The sequence below is a fragment of the Eschscholzia californica genome, unplaced genomic scaffold (assembly GCF_041429995.1).
Source record: "Eschscholzia californica isolate CP2 unplaced genomic scaffold, dmEscCali1.0.p SCAF_5, whole genome shotgun sequence".
Lineage (NCBI taxonomy): Eukaryota > Viridiplantae > Streptophyta > Magnoliopsida > Ranunculales > Papaveraceae > Eschscholzia > Eschscholzia californica.
In genome coordinates, this window is record NW_028238472.1 from 48,180,803 (window position 1) to 48,196,672 (window position 15,870).

At 32.4% G+C, this 15,870-nt stretch overlaps 2 protein-coding genes across 4 annotated transcripts; both read left to right on the forward strand.

Moving 5' to 3' along the window:
• The first annotated feature begins 2,322 nt into the window (after window positions 1–2,322).
• On the forward strand, window positions 2,323–7,449 carry LOC147539979 (Galactosyltransferase family protein). 3 transcript variants are annotated; one of them, XM_086639484.1, is made up of 9 exons: window positions 2,323–3,174; window positions 4,297–4,599; window positions 5,466–5,530; window positions 5,615–5,808; window positions 5,946–6,203; window positions 6,350–6,437; window positions 6,548–6,673; window positions 6,888–6,997; window positions 7,088–7,449. In XM_086639484.1, the coding sequence occupies exons 2-9, from the start codon at window positions 4,411–4,413 to the stop codon at window positions 7,237–7,239; spliced, it is 1,182 nt and encodes a 393-aa protein (XP_086495610.1). In that variant the 5' UTR covers window positions 2,323–3,174; window positions 4,297–4,410; the 3' UTR covers window positions 7,240–7,449. The 3 variants fall into 3 exon arrangements, with proteins under 3 accessions (XP_086495610.1, XP_086495611.1, XP_086495609.1); XM_086639485.1 differs by lacking the exon at window positions 2,323–3,174 and adding an exon at window positions 4,092–4,179; XM_086639483.1 differs by lacking the exon at window positions 2,323–3,174 and having other exon boundaries at window positions 4,199–4,599.
• A 2,215-nt stretch (window positions 7,450–9,664) lies between these two features.
• On the forward strand, window positions 9,665–12,138 carry LOC147539980 (uncharacterized). The gene is made up of 4 exons (XM_086643187.1): window positions 9,665–10,409; window positions 10,680–11,082; window positions 11,303–11,649; window positions 12,071–12,138. Exons 1-4 carry the CDS (start codon window positions 9,665–9,667, stop codon window positions 12,136–12,138), a joined length of 1,563 nt encoding a protein of 520 aa, XP_086499313.1.
• The last annotated feature ends 3,732 nt before the right edge of the window (window positions 12,139–15,870 follow it).

A 15,870-nucleotide genomic window follows, 5' to 3' on the forward strand; every position in this document is an offset into this window, starting at 1 on the left:
GGGGACATGCATATAGGGGTGGCAATGGGTACCCATTTACCCGGAACTGAACCGGAACCGGAATTGTTTATGCCGGTTCTAGATCCTTATTTTGATATCCGATAAGAATTTAATATCCGACGGGTATTACCCGATTGGAACCGATAAGATTTCAATACTTATTGGGTATATCCGACGGGTACCCGATACCCGACTTTAATACGTAATTATGTGATTTTTTCACAAATTTTAAAGTCTTAATTACTTATTCTATGATAAATATTTTTTAATTGTGTCGTTGAGTTTCTCACTTAACATAACATTCTTAATTGGTATTCAAATTATATTCAATAACAAATTTTATTGCAACTTATAATATACAATAATGGGATTTGTTATAAAATTTTAATAACCCATTCGTGTATCTTTTATTAAATAGGTTTTACAAAAAATATGTGAGTTTTTGAATGAAGTATAACCTTCCTAATTAGTGTTAAAATGATTAAATAAGAAGTCATAAAAAGAACCGATAAATATCCGATACCCGACGGTTACCCGCAATTTTTATAGGTTCCGGTTCTGGATCCTTAAATTATGAAACCAGACCAGGAACCGCTAGGATCCGGAACTGTAATTTTTAATAGGTTCCGGTTCTGGGTAGTGAGATACCCGAATCGGAACCGACCCGTTGACATCCCTACATGCATAGAAAGAGAGGGGGAGAATAAGAGGAAGAGATGAAGATGGTGGTGAGAAGAGTAAGAAAGCAACTAGATTTCCTGAAGTTCTTCGACAGAAGGTCGGTCTGCAACTCTATGTCGGCGACGTCAGATTGAAGAAGAGTGTGGTTACAAAAAATTTGAATTTTTGAATTTGTAACCACAAGCAATGAATGAGCTGTCAAAAAAAAGAGGTTGAATATTTGAATTTTCAAATACAAAGGGTCAAAATGGAACTTGATCAGAAATTAAGAGACCAGAAATAATAAAGGAAACGATAAACTACCAGAGAAGTTAAAATGTCAACATTTGGTTGCGCAAGTGGTCTATAATGTTGACATAAACTCCAAAATCTTACAGGTCCCGGATGCATTTGTCAAATACTAAGGATAATATGCATAACATTTTAATTTTTGCAAATGACAAATTAGAAAACACATTAGTCTAAACATTTTTATCGAGAGCATAACAAAAGATGTGTAAACCATTTCTTTCTTCACAAGACAAATCGAAAAATATTTTAACCAAATGTTAGTGTCAGTCAATGTGTTCGTCAAATGCAAAACATTTTTCACAAAATAATTTTTGAGCAAAAAATGAATATATTCCGAAATTTACAAAAACGTTGAAAGCAAACTGAGATTTGTTTAAATTTTTCAAAAATGTTTTTCACGTTTATATAGGCGGAATATTTCTGGGGTAAAGTTGTACTTTTACGAAATGATTTTTTTTCGATATTATTTAGGTTTTGGCCTAATTTCCTATTATCCCCAACTTAAGGCCGTGAATGGGCCAGTGCGGACAAAGCGCCCGCACTGGTCCCCCAACCACAAGGGCCCATTTGTTCTCTAGACTGCCTATTTGACTTGTTTATTAAAGAAGCGGTAGAATACTGAAGTGAATGGACGACCGCTCAGCTGGTAAGATGCATGGGCCCAATAGATCTTAGGTTCAATTCCCGCAAGAGCATATTTACAATTTTTTTGTAAGTTGTAATACCCAACTCTCACTTTCAAATCTCTATAAAAACTTTCTTTCTTAACAATTTTTCTATATCAATCTACTTTTTCAAACCTTTAATTCAAATTATGTGAAAGAAAAGCGAAACTCTAATTTTTGTAAAATCCTATACAAATTATGGGACTTTTATTTGGTTAGGACAAGCAACCCCATTCATTAGGGTTTATCAATGACTTATCATAACGTTTTACATGTGTTCATTCAAATTTGCTCTTATTACTTTCCGTGTAAATTTTTTTTTTTACCTCGAGTTTATATAAAAGGGTCCGGTTGAAATTTTGCACTGGGCCTTAAATTGTCAGCCACGACCCTGCCCCAACTTTTAGGCTTTTTAAATTATCTTCCCATCATTTTGGCATATTAATGGTCATGGGTATAGAAGGCCCAAATTTCGAGCTATTCAATAATATGGACTAACTGTGCACACCACAACTAATCCACATAACATACCACGACTAGGAGGTCATTTTCTTGTGTTGAGGCATTGGGTCATGAACGTGTTATGAAGGAATCAAGTAAACCAAGAAAAGCAATCGGAAATAAAGAACAATCAGACAAAACACAAGAGATTTACGTGGTTAGGTTGGGGAGACCTACTCCACGACGATGCTAACGGGTCCAAAATTCTCTTGTAAGTGGATTGACGGATCGCAAACCGGGTTAAATATCAACCCATATTCAAAACACTTTCAACAGAACTTGTGTAGGGGTGCAGCCAGTGCGGCGGACCAGGTCCTCTACCACAATGGCCCTCAGCAAAATTATTTAATGTGTCTCCAAAAACTTTTTTTGTGTAATATACAAAAACAACTTAGACTTCGATCACTTACATCTTTTTCGCTTTGGAAACTGTTTTTTTTTAGTAATTGTCAGCATACTTTAAGGAGTATGACTCCGTACCTCGAACCCAGACCTCAAGGGGTATGACTATGTGTCCATACATCTCTCCTACATCAGTTAATCTCTTAATATGTATGCGCAACACATTTACTTCATCAATATCCTCTCTTCATTGAAAGAAAAAAAATTAACTTCATGTAGTACATATAGTTCGTCTTCGTCAATGTCTTCTTCCTTCTTTTCTCTCTCTCTCTTTATCGTGCGGAAGAAACTATAAAAGATGTTCTCAAAGAAAAAAAATTGTATTGAGATCACTTGGAGCATTCATCATCATTAACTATGAAAAAAAAAATTGAAGCTTTCCTATTGTTGTATGAAAGACCCAATTAAATTTGGCATAGGGTCACATATTTTTATCAGCCCTCCATTTGGGCCGGATTCGATCCACACAATAAGTTTGTTTACCCACACCAAACACATGATTCAACTGCAAAACGCATCAACCTCATTTGTGCTTCAAATATGGTATAGAGAGTAAGAGAGAAAGAGTAATTAAATTGATTTGAGAAGAAATAGAAAAGGAGTTTTCGTCATCATATTGATTCCTCTCAATCCAGTAAGTCAATCTTTAAACTTCTTCTATGTTCATTTTACTTCATAATTTTCAGCAAATATAGTTCCATCTTTCTTTCTTTTCACAAAAATGATAAATAAAAAAGATATGTATATAAGCTACTACATTACTGATTGTGAATGCATGGGGCAATTAAATTTTGTTTTTCTTTTGAAATCGTCCGCATGATTTTAATAAATCACCGAAAACCTAACAACACTAAATGGTCTTCTGATTGAACTCTTTATATAACGTTTGAGGTGTCTAAAACAAGTTAAAATTTAGTCTCGTTTATACACTCAAATATGAATTACATAATGATGTCTTGGTGAGGTTTTTGGGGGCTAGCTCTTTCTCTTTCTCTCTCTTGATGAAGTTTTTCATTCGCTTAATGGACGATTGATTCAGTGTGGTTGGTCTACTTTTGTTACGTCTTTTATCATTGTTTAACAATATTAAACCACATAAAAGTCAAAGCTTACTCCATACCTAAACAGAACCATCGATCGACCCTGATTTTCAAATCGATACTTTTTATCGCATGATAGACTCTCACCCTAAATCAGGGTCGTTGATTCTCATTTATGTTTGAATTAGGCTTGCTCTTTTAGGCGGTTGTATCACGTATTATTTTTTTTAGCGAAGTGTTTCAAATCATCTCAATTGTTGCATAAAGACCCTCGAATCTTGTCAAAATTATTACTCAACCTTGAGTATAATCTTGAATATAATCTCAATGTTTCAATTTCACATGTTATGTTGTTAAAACTACGTTTTAAAACATGGGTTTTAATGACATAGTCTAAAAATCAAACTTTAACCGATCATTTCATTTATTTCCTTGTGAAGAAAGCATAAAACAAACATTTATAAATTTATAAATTCTAATAAAAGTAAAACTTCTCTCTATATAAACACCCATTCTATACAGAGAATCACATTCATTTCAAATCATAATATTCAGTTAAATTACAGATTTAAAACTAAGTTACACCCATAAAAACCCTAGTTAATCTTCTCTCTCTCTCTCTCTTTCTCTCTCTCTCTCTACATTAATAGTATATTATATTTACCCTAACTTTGTTTTGTTTCATTTTGTTGTTTTTTTTTCTTTTTTTCATGAAGGCTGTGAGTAGTGAAAAACTACTCCAGCTGGAAAAGAAGTCAGTCCTGGGAATCCGACAAGCAATATTATCAAGAATTTGGACTTTGAATCTTTATAAATTTGAGATCAAGAAAATGAGAGGGAAAAGTTTTCCAGGGAAAATTGTATTTGTTCTTTGTTTTGCAAGTTTTTTAGCTGGTTCGATTTTTACTACTAGAAGATGGAATAACAATTCAGTGTCGGAAAATAATCGGATTCCTATTTTGAGGAATCATATTGAGAAGAAACATGTAGAAATCAAGCCAAATTGTGATCACAAGCGCGTAAGTTATTTTAATTTAAGTTTTTGTTAATTTTTCAGTTTTATATTTTGGTTATGTTTTAATGACTGACTCGACCCAAACGAATGACACCAATAAAAAATACAGTATGAGAAAGACGTTTTTGTCATTTCCATGAAATTCGATCACCAAAAGTATGAGGAAAATAATAGTATTACTGGTTTACCCAATTTTTTTCAAAAAAGAAAACATTTTTTTCGATAGAGAAAACTATATTATATATATACAAGAAAATTAAATTAGAGATTCATGTTTTCAAATAAAAAATTTCACAAATTCTCTTGACAAAATTGACTTTAATTTATTAAGATTTCAAACCAAATTTCACATCTGAATTTCTCAAAAAACGACTACCTCCTTAGAGAAAACCATGGTACCTAAGATCGCTGAAAAAACCATAATGAAAAAAAAAGTGTGTGGGCACAGCCAGTTTATAAACCCCAACTTCGCTCTTGACTTGGTCAATTGACTTGGACTTTTAAGTTGTGCCAGAGAAATTCAGATCTGTGAGTGCCCGGTGCCGGTATCAATTTGAACTAGTAATAATAATAACAATATTATTATATTATTAATACTCGGTAATAATAATAAGTCAACACTTGTTTGCCCTAGTTGTTAATAGTGTTGACATAAATTATAAAATCTTTGTCGAGTTTAGACCTCTTTAGTATGTTATTGAGTTTTAGGGCCCTTGCATTCGTAACTTAACCTAGATAGTTATCGTGATGATCGCATCTTGATGACATATCAATGTTAGGTAATGACGAATGTAGATTGTAGTCCTATTCAAAATAATAATAATAATAATAATAATAATAATAATAGAACTAACATAATTTCTTTATTAGAAATTGGCTGAAGGAAACTCGGGAGATGTCATGGGACAAGTAACCAAGACCCATCAAGCCATTCAGTAAGCTCAAATTTTCTTTTATTCATTTCTTTATTCTTCTCTAATATGACTATATGTTTTTATTTTATTGATAATTTTGTGCAGATCACTTGAAAAAACTATATCAGCTTTGGAGATGGAATTAGCAGTAGCTCGAACTAACCCAAATCACAATTCAAGTTCGCTACAAACCTCCACAAATCGCAGTCTGAAAAAAGCATTTATCGTAATCGGAATTAACACTGCATTCAGCAGCAAGAGACGAAGAAATTCTATTCGTGAAACATGGATGCCAACAGGTACTTTTTTCTCTCATTTTATATCATTAATATATAAGAAATTTGAACCCGAAAGAAAATGTTAAACCCATATTCTATAATTATTTTATATTTATTAATGTACGGATAATAACGATAAATGTTATTTTTGAGCTTAGGAGATAAGCTAAAGAAATTGGAAAAAGAAAAAGGAATAGTGGTAAGATTTGTGATAGGTCATAGTTCGACACCAGGGGGATTACTCGATCGTTCTATAGATGCAGAAGAAGCAGAGCACCAAGATTTTCTAAGACTCGACCACGTTGAGGGATATAACGAGCTTTCTACAAAGACTAGGATTTATTTTTCAACTGCATCTTCCATTTGGGATGCTGATTTCTACATGAAGGTTGATGATGATGTTCATGTCAACTTGGGTAAGCTTCTTTTCGCATTCTTTTCCATGTAAGGCAGATGTGAAATCTGTTTCGAGATCTTGATCAACTGTACAAAGTTAGATTTTGTGTTTCATAGCCCCTTACGTAACTATTTCACAATTTTATAAGCGGTTGGCTTTTTATAGGTACTTTAGTGAGTAAATTGGTGAAATATCGATCAAAACCCAGAGTATATATTGGTTGCATGAAATCCGGGCCTGTTCTCTCTCTCAAGTAAGTTTGTCATTCATCTGTCTTTCATTCTTTTCTAGGACGTCGTGTTCCATATACTGTCACTACGAGTACTTATCCTTCATTGTCATTATAAAAATTGAGAAATGCAGGGGAGTGAAATACCATGAGCCAGAGTTTTGGAAATTTGGAGAGGAAGGAAATAAGTATTTTAGACATGCTACAGGTCAAATGTATGCAATATCGAAAGATCTTGCAGCTTACATTTCTATTAACTCGTAGGTTTCTCATTCTTATCAATTTTCTTGTTGATGTTTACATTCGCAATTTTTATACAATAATAAAATTCACAAGCTTCAAAGTCAATTTTAGTAGGGTAGAATAAAAAACAGAGTAAATTATGTTCAATTCTAACTCGTACTTCAAGTTCTTAATGTCTCCTAATTTGATATTTGTTTCGGAACAACCACGTGCGATTACATTCTATGGTAGACCAATTTTGCATCGATATGCCAATGAAGACGTTTCTCTCGGGGCGTGGCTTATAGGCTTGGAAGTTGAACATGTGGATGAACGCTCTATGTGTTGTGGGACCCCACCAGGTACATTTTATATCGGAAAATGCCATATAGTTTTTGATCAAATATTTTTATAACTGTTCTCTACATTTTTTTTTATTTTCTTTTTTGAAGATTGTGAATGGAAGGCACAAGCGGGAAATGTGTGTGTTGCATCATTTGATTGGACCTGTAGTGGGATATGCAAGTCCGTGGATAGAATGACCTATGTACATAATTCATGTGGAGAAGGAGATGGAGCCGTATGGAACGTTGACATGAATTAGATGAGATTAAAGTTCGGTCGGTGGAGAAAAAGAAAATTTAGTAGATAAGCACTTTTTCTTTCAATAAACTAATTTCGGCGATAAAGGTTAATCTTCTAAGTTATTTTAAATTTTATCTCTCAATGTATCTGATCAATGTTTCATTTTGTAACCATTAGAATCCTTGAAAGTGAGCATTTCGATTAATTCCAGAATATATTTGTGCGGAAATTTGAGCATCAATGTTTGTCTAAATAATTTTTTCCACAATTTTTTCTTCTAAGAGTTACCATGTAAAATTGTAAGGGAGTAGCATGTGCCCAAAATTCATGATCGAATAAGGATTATAGGATAACAGAGCTTGGGCAAAAAGTCTATCTACGCCAAGAAAGGGGCCAAACATCATCTCATGCAAATAATACGGGAGTGCTACATGTACAAAGTCATTGACAAAATTCTTGACTTAATGACTCATTTTCACTAAAAGACAAAAGTTGATCAAAGTTTTTCAAAGTTTGATTTTGATCGGGACCGTTCACTTAGCATTTTGTTAAGAATCTTGTCAAAAATTCTTTGTACATTTAGCATTTCCCCAAATAATAAGTGGATCCGTTCGAAATTTAGTGGGTCGGTTTGAAATTTTAATTTGAGCTCCTTATATTGCAATACAAAAAGTTTATACATCCCAAGTAATTATTCAAAATATCCTCAACAAAAAAAAAATGTAATTATTCAAAATAAATTTAACTTCATAAAGATTATTTAATAAAAATTCATCATGTAAAAGACTTTTATACTTGTGGAGTACTATTTATATAACTAATTTAATTTAAAAATATTACAAATATAATTGATGTATTTAATGTAAGTAATGAATTTAAAAGAAGTGTAATTTCATTAGACCATCTAGAAAAAATACTGATCGGGACAAACATCTTTTTTTAATAAAAGATATTGTCTAAAAGTCCTTTTTAAAATTTAAAAATAACTCTTCTTAGAAATAAAACAACATATTTAAAGAAAAAATAAGTCAGAAATAAAATAATTCATTTAAGAAAAAATGAACAAAATAAATTGCAAAAATTAAAAAAAAAAAAATTTGAAATATCTTTTTCTCTCTCTCAATAAAATAACTAATTTAAGAAAAAAGAAACAAAAGAAAATAAACAATAAGTTGAATACCAAAAAATTTAAGATATCCAGAATATAGCAATAATAAACATAGAAAGTCGAACGACATGTTTGGAGAGAGTGCCTGGAAGCACTAGATTAAAATTTCGTCATATTTTATTGGTACAACTGTTCATGTCCTAGGGCAAGGAATATAATTTTTGAGTCTATAGACCAAAAATAGGGTCCTAATAGGAGATTTAATCCTCTATAATCCTAAAAAGGATTTGAAAACCTAAATAATAATCTTAATAGATATCCGGTCCTTTTAGTGTCATCTAGAGAGATTACACAAATCCATATAATACTTATTATATATGCAATACCTATATTAACCTTCGTTTAATATCTAATCGTGATTTTCCTTCTAAACCGTATTAGATTCTCTCCATATTTATCTCAACTTTCTCTCTCCAATCACGTTCTTTATGTAACTAACAACTCTCTCTCTATAATTCCGTAACCGAAATCCAGTAACTTTCCCATTATATCTCTAAAAATGAAATCATCATTAAACCTTCATTAAACTCTCGCCCAGCTGTAAAAAACTCCATTGATTAGTATTCAATCAAGAGCCATCATCACAAACTCCATTGTCATTTAGGGTTTTTACTGATTATCTCTTTATTCTAGCCACAACTATTCAGGTTTAAAATCTTATGTACATTTGCTTATAGTTTATTGAAGTCTGCATAAATATCAAATGATCGTCTTTTCCATTCATCATTTAATATGAATCTGTATTGCTGTAATTTTCCATAACTAAAGTGTTATTTCATGTATTTGATATATCTGTTTCATTTTTATTGAATCCATGTAATATAGTTCTGATGTTTTCATTCAAATATTTAGATTTTTCACATCTTTGATTATCTTCAGATCATATTGAACTGATAGTACAGATAATGTTGGGTATTAGATTTCAGTTATTTAATCTCAGATCTGTATGGAAAACACTTGGTCTGAAGTATACATTATGTATAATTTATGTTACATTATATATACTTTTTAATAATATGGTGTTGTAAATAACATGTGCATATATAAAATTCATTACAAAGTACGCATACTTTCTTACATAGTGGTCTATAAAATGTTGTAATAGGTATAAATTACAGTTTTAATGCTACAAAGTATGCGTACTTTATTTGCAACATTTTGATATTTTCATTAAAACAGAACAAAGTACGTAATTAGTTCTTTACAGTTTGAATTGTTTACGTATCTTAACAATTTGTCTGTTTTACAATATCAATAATTATGTTTTACAGAACAGATGGAGATTCAAGCAGATTCATCATTACAAAGCAAGAAGACGATATTAAAATCTGATGGTTGGGATAAAATGTTTACTGAACCTGGTCAATTATTTCCCGGGGGTGCTAAAGCCTTTCGATTTGCTCTTCGTCAATATAGTATAAATACTGGCCATGATTTTAAATTTATTAAAAATGATTCGAAGCGGGTAACTGCTGTATGTCCTGTTGAAGATTGCAAATGGAGAGTACATGGATGTGCACCATTGAAATGCGAATCCATGTTTATTTTGAAAGACATGGAAATGAAACATGACTGTGAAGATTTCATTAAGAAGACCAAGAAACCCAAACTAAACAGTTCATTTGTTGGGAAACTTATTTTAGATGATGTTACAAGAAGCCCGGATCGTTCGACAGCAAGTCTGAAAAAAGACTTCTTGAAAGATTACGCTGTCCAACTTCCATATTACTACACTTATGAGGGGAAGAAAGTAGCAATGAATGAAGCATTTGGTCAAGAAGGAGACTCATATGCAAAACTTAGATGGTATGCTGATGCCTTTTCACGTACCAACCCAAACAGCATAGTACAACTTGAAGTTGACGATGTGTCTCGGAGATTTAAAAGAATTTTCATTGCACCACATGCTTGTATAGCTGGCTTTCAATATTGTCGACCAGTTTTATATGTGGATGGTACATTTTGCAAGACTCGTTTTAACGGTTGCATACTGGCTGCTGTGGCTAAAGACGGTAACAATGGTAATTTCTGAACATTTTAGAATTCATCCAATTTAATCTAAAAAAGTATCTCCATTTTCAACATCATTTTTCAAAATTTTATGTACATTATCTTACATTTGCAATTAAGTATGCAAAAATATACATAAAGTATTTATATTTTATTTAGGTTTCAAACTTTAAAGTATGAACATTATTGTAAATTTACCATACAATAAGATAATTTTACATAAGTATGCTTGATGAATATTTAAATTTTCATACTTTCACGTCCCAATTTTCAATTTACAGGTCTATTTCCGTTAGCATATTCTGTTGTTGATGTTGAGAATGACCAAAATTGGGACTGGTTTCTAAGGCATTTGCGGAATGCTCTGAATATGGAAAAGACGTATATCTTTATTTCAGACCGTCACAATGGTATAATCAACGGTGTCAAGAACATTTTCCCGACAGCACACCATTCCTTCTGTGTATGGCATCTAAGGAACAATCTGAATTTAAGATTGGCAAATGGAGCTAGAAAATCAAAATTCTTCCAAACATTAATTTTCAAGGCTGCTAGAGCTCTCCCCGAATCTGAATATCACGCAACTATTAATCAGATGATACAAATGGGTGGTTCAAAAGTTGCAGCATTTTTTAATTCCTTAGACCCTGCCTCTTGGGCAGATGCTTTCTTTCCCGGTATAAGGTACGATCTGATAAATTTGTGTATTCATTTCATTAACTATATTGATAATTTTTGTTGACATTACGTATTGTACCGTATACAGTTTTGACTTTATGTTACAAATAACATGTATTTTACACCGCATTTCGATAGTTTACTGAAAAGTATGTATTCTTTTTGCTAAAAATTATCGTCTTCAGAAAGAAATATTTAAAATTTATATACGTTTTATTTGATACAGATACACGGCGATATCATCTCAACTCTCAGAATCCTTTAACAATCAGATTCGACATGCTCGTGCACTACCAATTACAGCAATGTTGGAGGCAATTCGTATTCATATAATGAACAAAATGAACACAGCAAGAGAATTGTCTAAAAAATGGACGACGTTCTTGTGTCCAACCATCACTGATCTGTTGAAAGCAAAATATGATAGTGCTGCAACCTGTAATATTGCCCAGGCAGCCCCATTTATATTCGAGGTTTACTCAGAACCTTCTCATTGTGTTAATCTTCTACAGATTTCTTGTACCTGTAGAAGGTGGCAAGTTGATGGTGTTCCTTGTGAACACGCAATGTTGTGTATTAAAAGCTTGTCTGAAGACCAACAAGATTGTTTTTACGATCCTATTTGGACAACGGAGTCTTATGTGAAGACTTACCAGGAACATATAATGCCTATATCCAATGTTGATGAACCAAGGATTTTTGATGAAGCTACCAAAATTCTCCCACCGTTGATTCGTCGTAGACCAGGTCGTCCAAGAACAGTGCGGATCGAGAGCTCTGGAAATATGCCAAGAAAATTAAGGATATGTGGTAGGTGTAAGCAACCTTCATACCACAATCGCAAAACATGTAGGGTAAACATCTGATGTATTTAAATATATGTTACATAACACTTTCAATCCACATAATTTTCAAATATTCAATCTTTTTTTCCTATGTTTTGTTTCACTATTCTATCTTTATTCTCTATCAAAAGTTTATTCTCTACATGAAGGTTATACTTGCCTAACATATGTGGTTAATATGTTAGAACACCAATTACACAAAATACAGTACAATTGATGTATTTGGTGCAAATTTGTTAAAGTTTTTACAGACTTTAAATTTACATATATGTTCTGGTTAAAAGTTCTTGTTTTGTTTCATAAATTTACTGTTATTTATTCCTAAATATTCATACTTTGTCTCATGTTGTCCGTAATTTATTTCATATTTTTTACGTGTTTAGTACATAACACGTTATTTATCAACACGTTACTCATGTTTGTGTAATAAATGAAAGGAAGAAACATGATAAATTTCAGACATTTTTCAACAAATATGAAATTTTAATTAAAAATTACAGTTCCCATCCAAATATTTTATACTTCAAACTGGCAATTATAATTCATTACAACTATTTTAAAATTCAAAACATAAAACCATACTTTAATCTAGACTATATTAAAGTTTTTTTCCACAAATCTCTGGTTTCATTCAATAGCTCGTACGTCACTTCCGCTCTTCTACGCTGAGCTAATTCAATCCAATCTCTTGCAAGGTATTCATCCGGTACTGCCCATTTGTAATGTTTCATAAATACTAAATCCATATGAAGCATAACAAATAGTCCACAATCCGCACTGTCAATCATTGATATAACATTTAGTATGAAACCACAAAATAATTTATAAATTATGTAACTATCTGTATGCATTACAGTAATCATAAAAATGTGAAATATATCGCATACTTACTTTTCTCCTTGTTGATGATCATACGGCGTCTTCGAAATCTTACATTTCTTCTTAAATTCAGGACTCACATATTTTGTTTTGTGAAGCACATCTAATATGTATTGTCCATATCTTGCAGCATTTTCTTCACATTGTTTACGTAGCTTTATGTCAAAGAACAACGAGTTGTAATGGGTCCAAGACTGATCAAAGTAATCAAATACTAACAAAGTCCAATGAATACCCCTACTGACATCTGTACTCATCGCATGACACATTGGAGCAACTATATAAGATATAAGCCCTCTTTCAGCCTCATTTAATAACCGACCGGATAGGTGGGGGTCTATGTTTGACTGGGCTGACTTGCAATTTATCATTGTCTGTCAAATAAAAACAACATACTGTATAAAACAAAACAATTACATTGCAGTAAAGTATTCATACTTTACAACAAACAAAACACATAAACTTAATAAAGTCTACATACTTTTCTTATCATTCTAACCTTTTTATTTGACAAAACGTGTAATTTATACACATAAAAACTTTTATATTATGAAATTATGACTTCTGTAATTAAAACTTACCCATAATTCAGAAGCGAGAACGAACACTTGTCCAGCCCCTTTTAAAACTTTGGAAGATAGATGCTTTGACCACCAATTTATAAGCTGAGCATCGGTTTCACAGTTCATCATAAGCCAATTCACCTCTCTTCCTCTAACATCACTTGTTAGATTTGATTCCCATACAATTGTTCTGCATGTTAATTGTTGTTAGTTTAAAAAATGAATTTATAGCAAAATATTTATATTATATTAGATATAACAGATTATGTTTGTTACAATCATCATAATGTAACACAAACAACAAAACATTTCATAACATAGTGAAAGACAAGTATTAAACTTCAAATTCATTACTTCATCTTCACTCCTTGGTTGAACTCCTCAAGCAGACCCTTCTCATTGTCTTTCACTTTCTTCCAAACTTTGCTCTTCTTCCAGTTGCTAAGTGGTTCATCATCATCAATCGAAACTCCCTTCCCCTTTTTATCTTGTTCTTCAACATTGACTACCTCCTTTTTCGCAATTTCCTTCTTTTTTTCTTTCTCGGCCTTTTCTTTTGGCTCGGCCTTTTCAGTTTGTTTCCTTGTTCTGGGTGCTTGTTTGATTCTCTTAATAAGAGAATTCTGTTTAGGTGTTTCACCCCCATCAACTGTTCTGTCCGATCCACCCTTAATAGCTTTTGATTTTGTTCTCTTCTTCTTTACTGATGTTGGAGTAGTCTCGACAAAGTCATCATCTATGAGTTTTTCTGTTTCAGCATTCTCTTGATAGGTTTGAGCAACTTGAACAACGTCGGTGAAGTCGGGTGCATTTGTGAAATCTATTCCCAAATCAAAATTGGGAGTTGAACTATATTGCTTCTCTTCCTCATTAGGCACCAACACAATGGCCGTGCATGGCACGTTTCCATCATCATCTGAAAACAACAATCATGTTAAAAAAATAGATTCATCACGAAATTGACAAATAAATAATATATCATTTATTCTGTGATAATAATATTCTATATAAAGTATGCATACTTTACCACAAATTATAATAGAAAACAGTAAAAGTATGAATAAATACTGACCTTCCTGTTGTTGTTCTTCAACATTTTCATCTTCTTGTACTTTATCATCATGTTCTACTCCATCAGACATCTGATCACTGACATTATCTTTCTCCCCAACATTATCTACCTCCTCATTCTGGTCCCCATTATCTTGACCCATTCCTTCATTATGATAATCATCCATCAATGATTCCTCCCTCTTTTCAGACTTTAGAAGTAACTTCAATTGTATTACTTCATTTCTCAAACTTTCAAGTTCCTCATCATTTTTCTTTAATTCTTCTCTTTGTTTACTTACTTCTCTACTTAGGGCTTCCATCATCTCCATGTTATTCAACTCTTCATCAAAAGGTATCTCCACAACTACCTTTTCTGTAAACTTCAACATTTCTTTCTCTTCTTCACTCACATCATCCACAACATCCTCATAAACCTGCATGTAAAGAGTTACTTAAATCATAGGGTGTTCTGTAGATGTATTCGAATAATTTATCATAAATTATATGTAATTTATGATAAATTACATATACTGGAAAAAGAAATACAATATATTTATAGAGAATTTAAACTTTCATTAATAAAAGTTCACATAAAAAGTTGATTTTACCTCCTCAGGTTCAAGTCCAGCTAAATCTTTTTCCATTCCATTCTTGAATCCATCAACAGACCACCTCAAGAACCTTGGGGTTCTTGTTTCATTCAGTGCATTCTTCGCATACAGATTAGTATGCATGCACACCCAGAACTAAAGAAAAAAAAAAGAAATCAAAATTACGCATACTTTATAAGTAAGAATATGCTATTTAAATAACAAATGAATTCAAAAAAGAATACTCACAGGCAACAGTAACAAGCAACCAGATGCTTTGGTGGGGTCTTCTGAATGTTTGTCGATCGTTTCCATCATATATGAATGTATGGCTCTTGGCCATGACACCCTGTTGATTGCTCTTCTAGACTGGATGTTCTTATAAATACTAGGCAATACAGTGAAACCAGCCAAAGTAGCAAATAGGAAGCTCGCCGAAAACATCATAATTAGAAGTTGAACAAATTCTATTGCTGGTTCACTGTTCCTCACGCATTTCTGAAGTGCATTCCCAACAACAGCACTTGAGAGACCCATATTTTTGTTTCTTGATGCTTCAAGTGTTTCCTTGAAGTATTTGTTGAAGAACGCACATTTCAAAGGATCTAGATCATTTTTCTTAGGGAATGCCTCATATTCAGAACCCTCCATGGGCATTCCCAACAACAAAGATACATCTTCAGGTTTGAATTCTAACTCTTTACCCCCAATAACAAATTTCTTTGTCGATTTTTTATATCGACAAAGAACATCCAAAATGGCAATTGTAGGACGACTCGTATAATTCTCCCTTAATATTGTACCTTCTGCCATAGCATCAAACAATTGACTGAAAGGAGTTTTGCTAATCTCCTCCTTCATTTC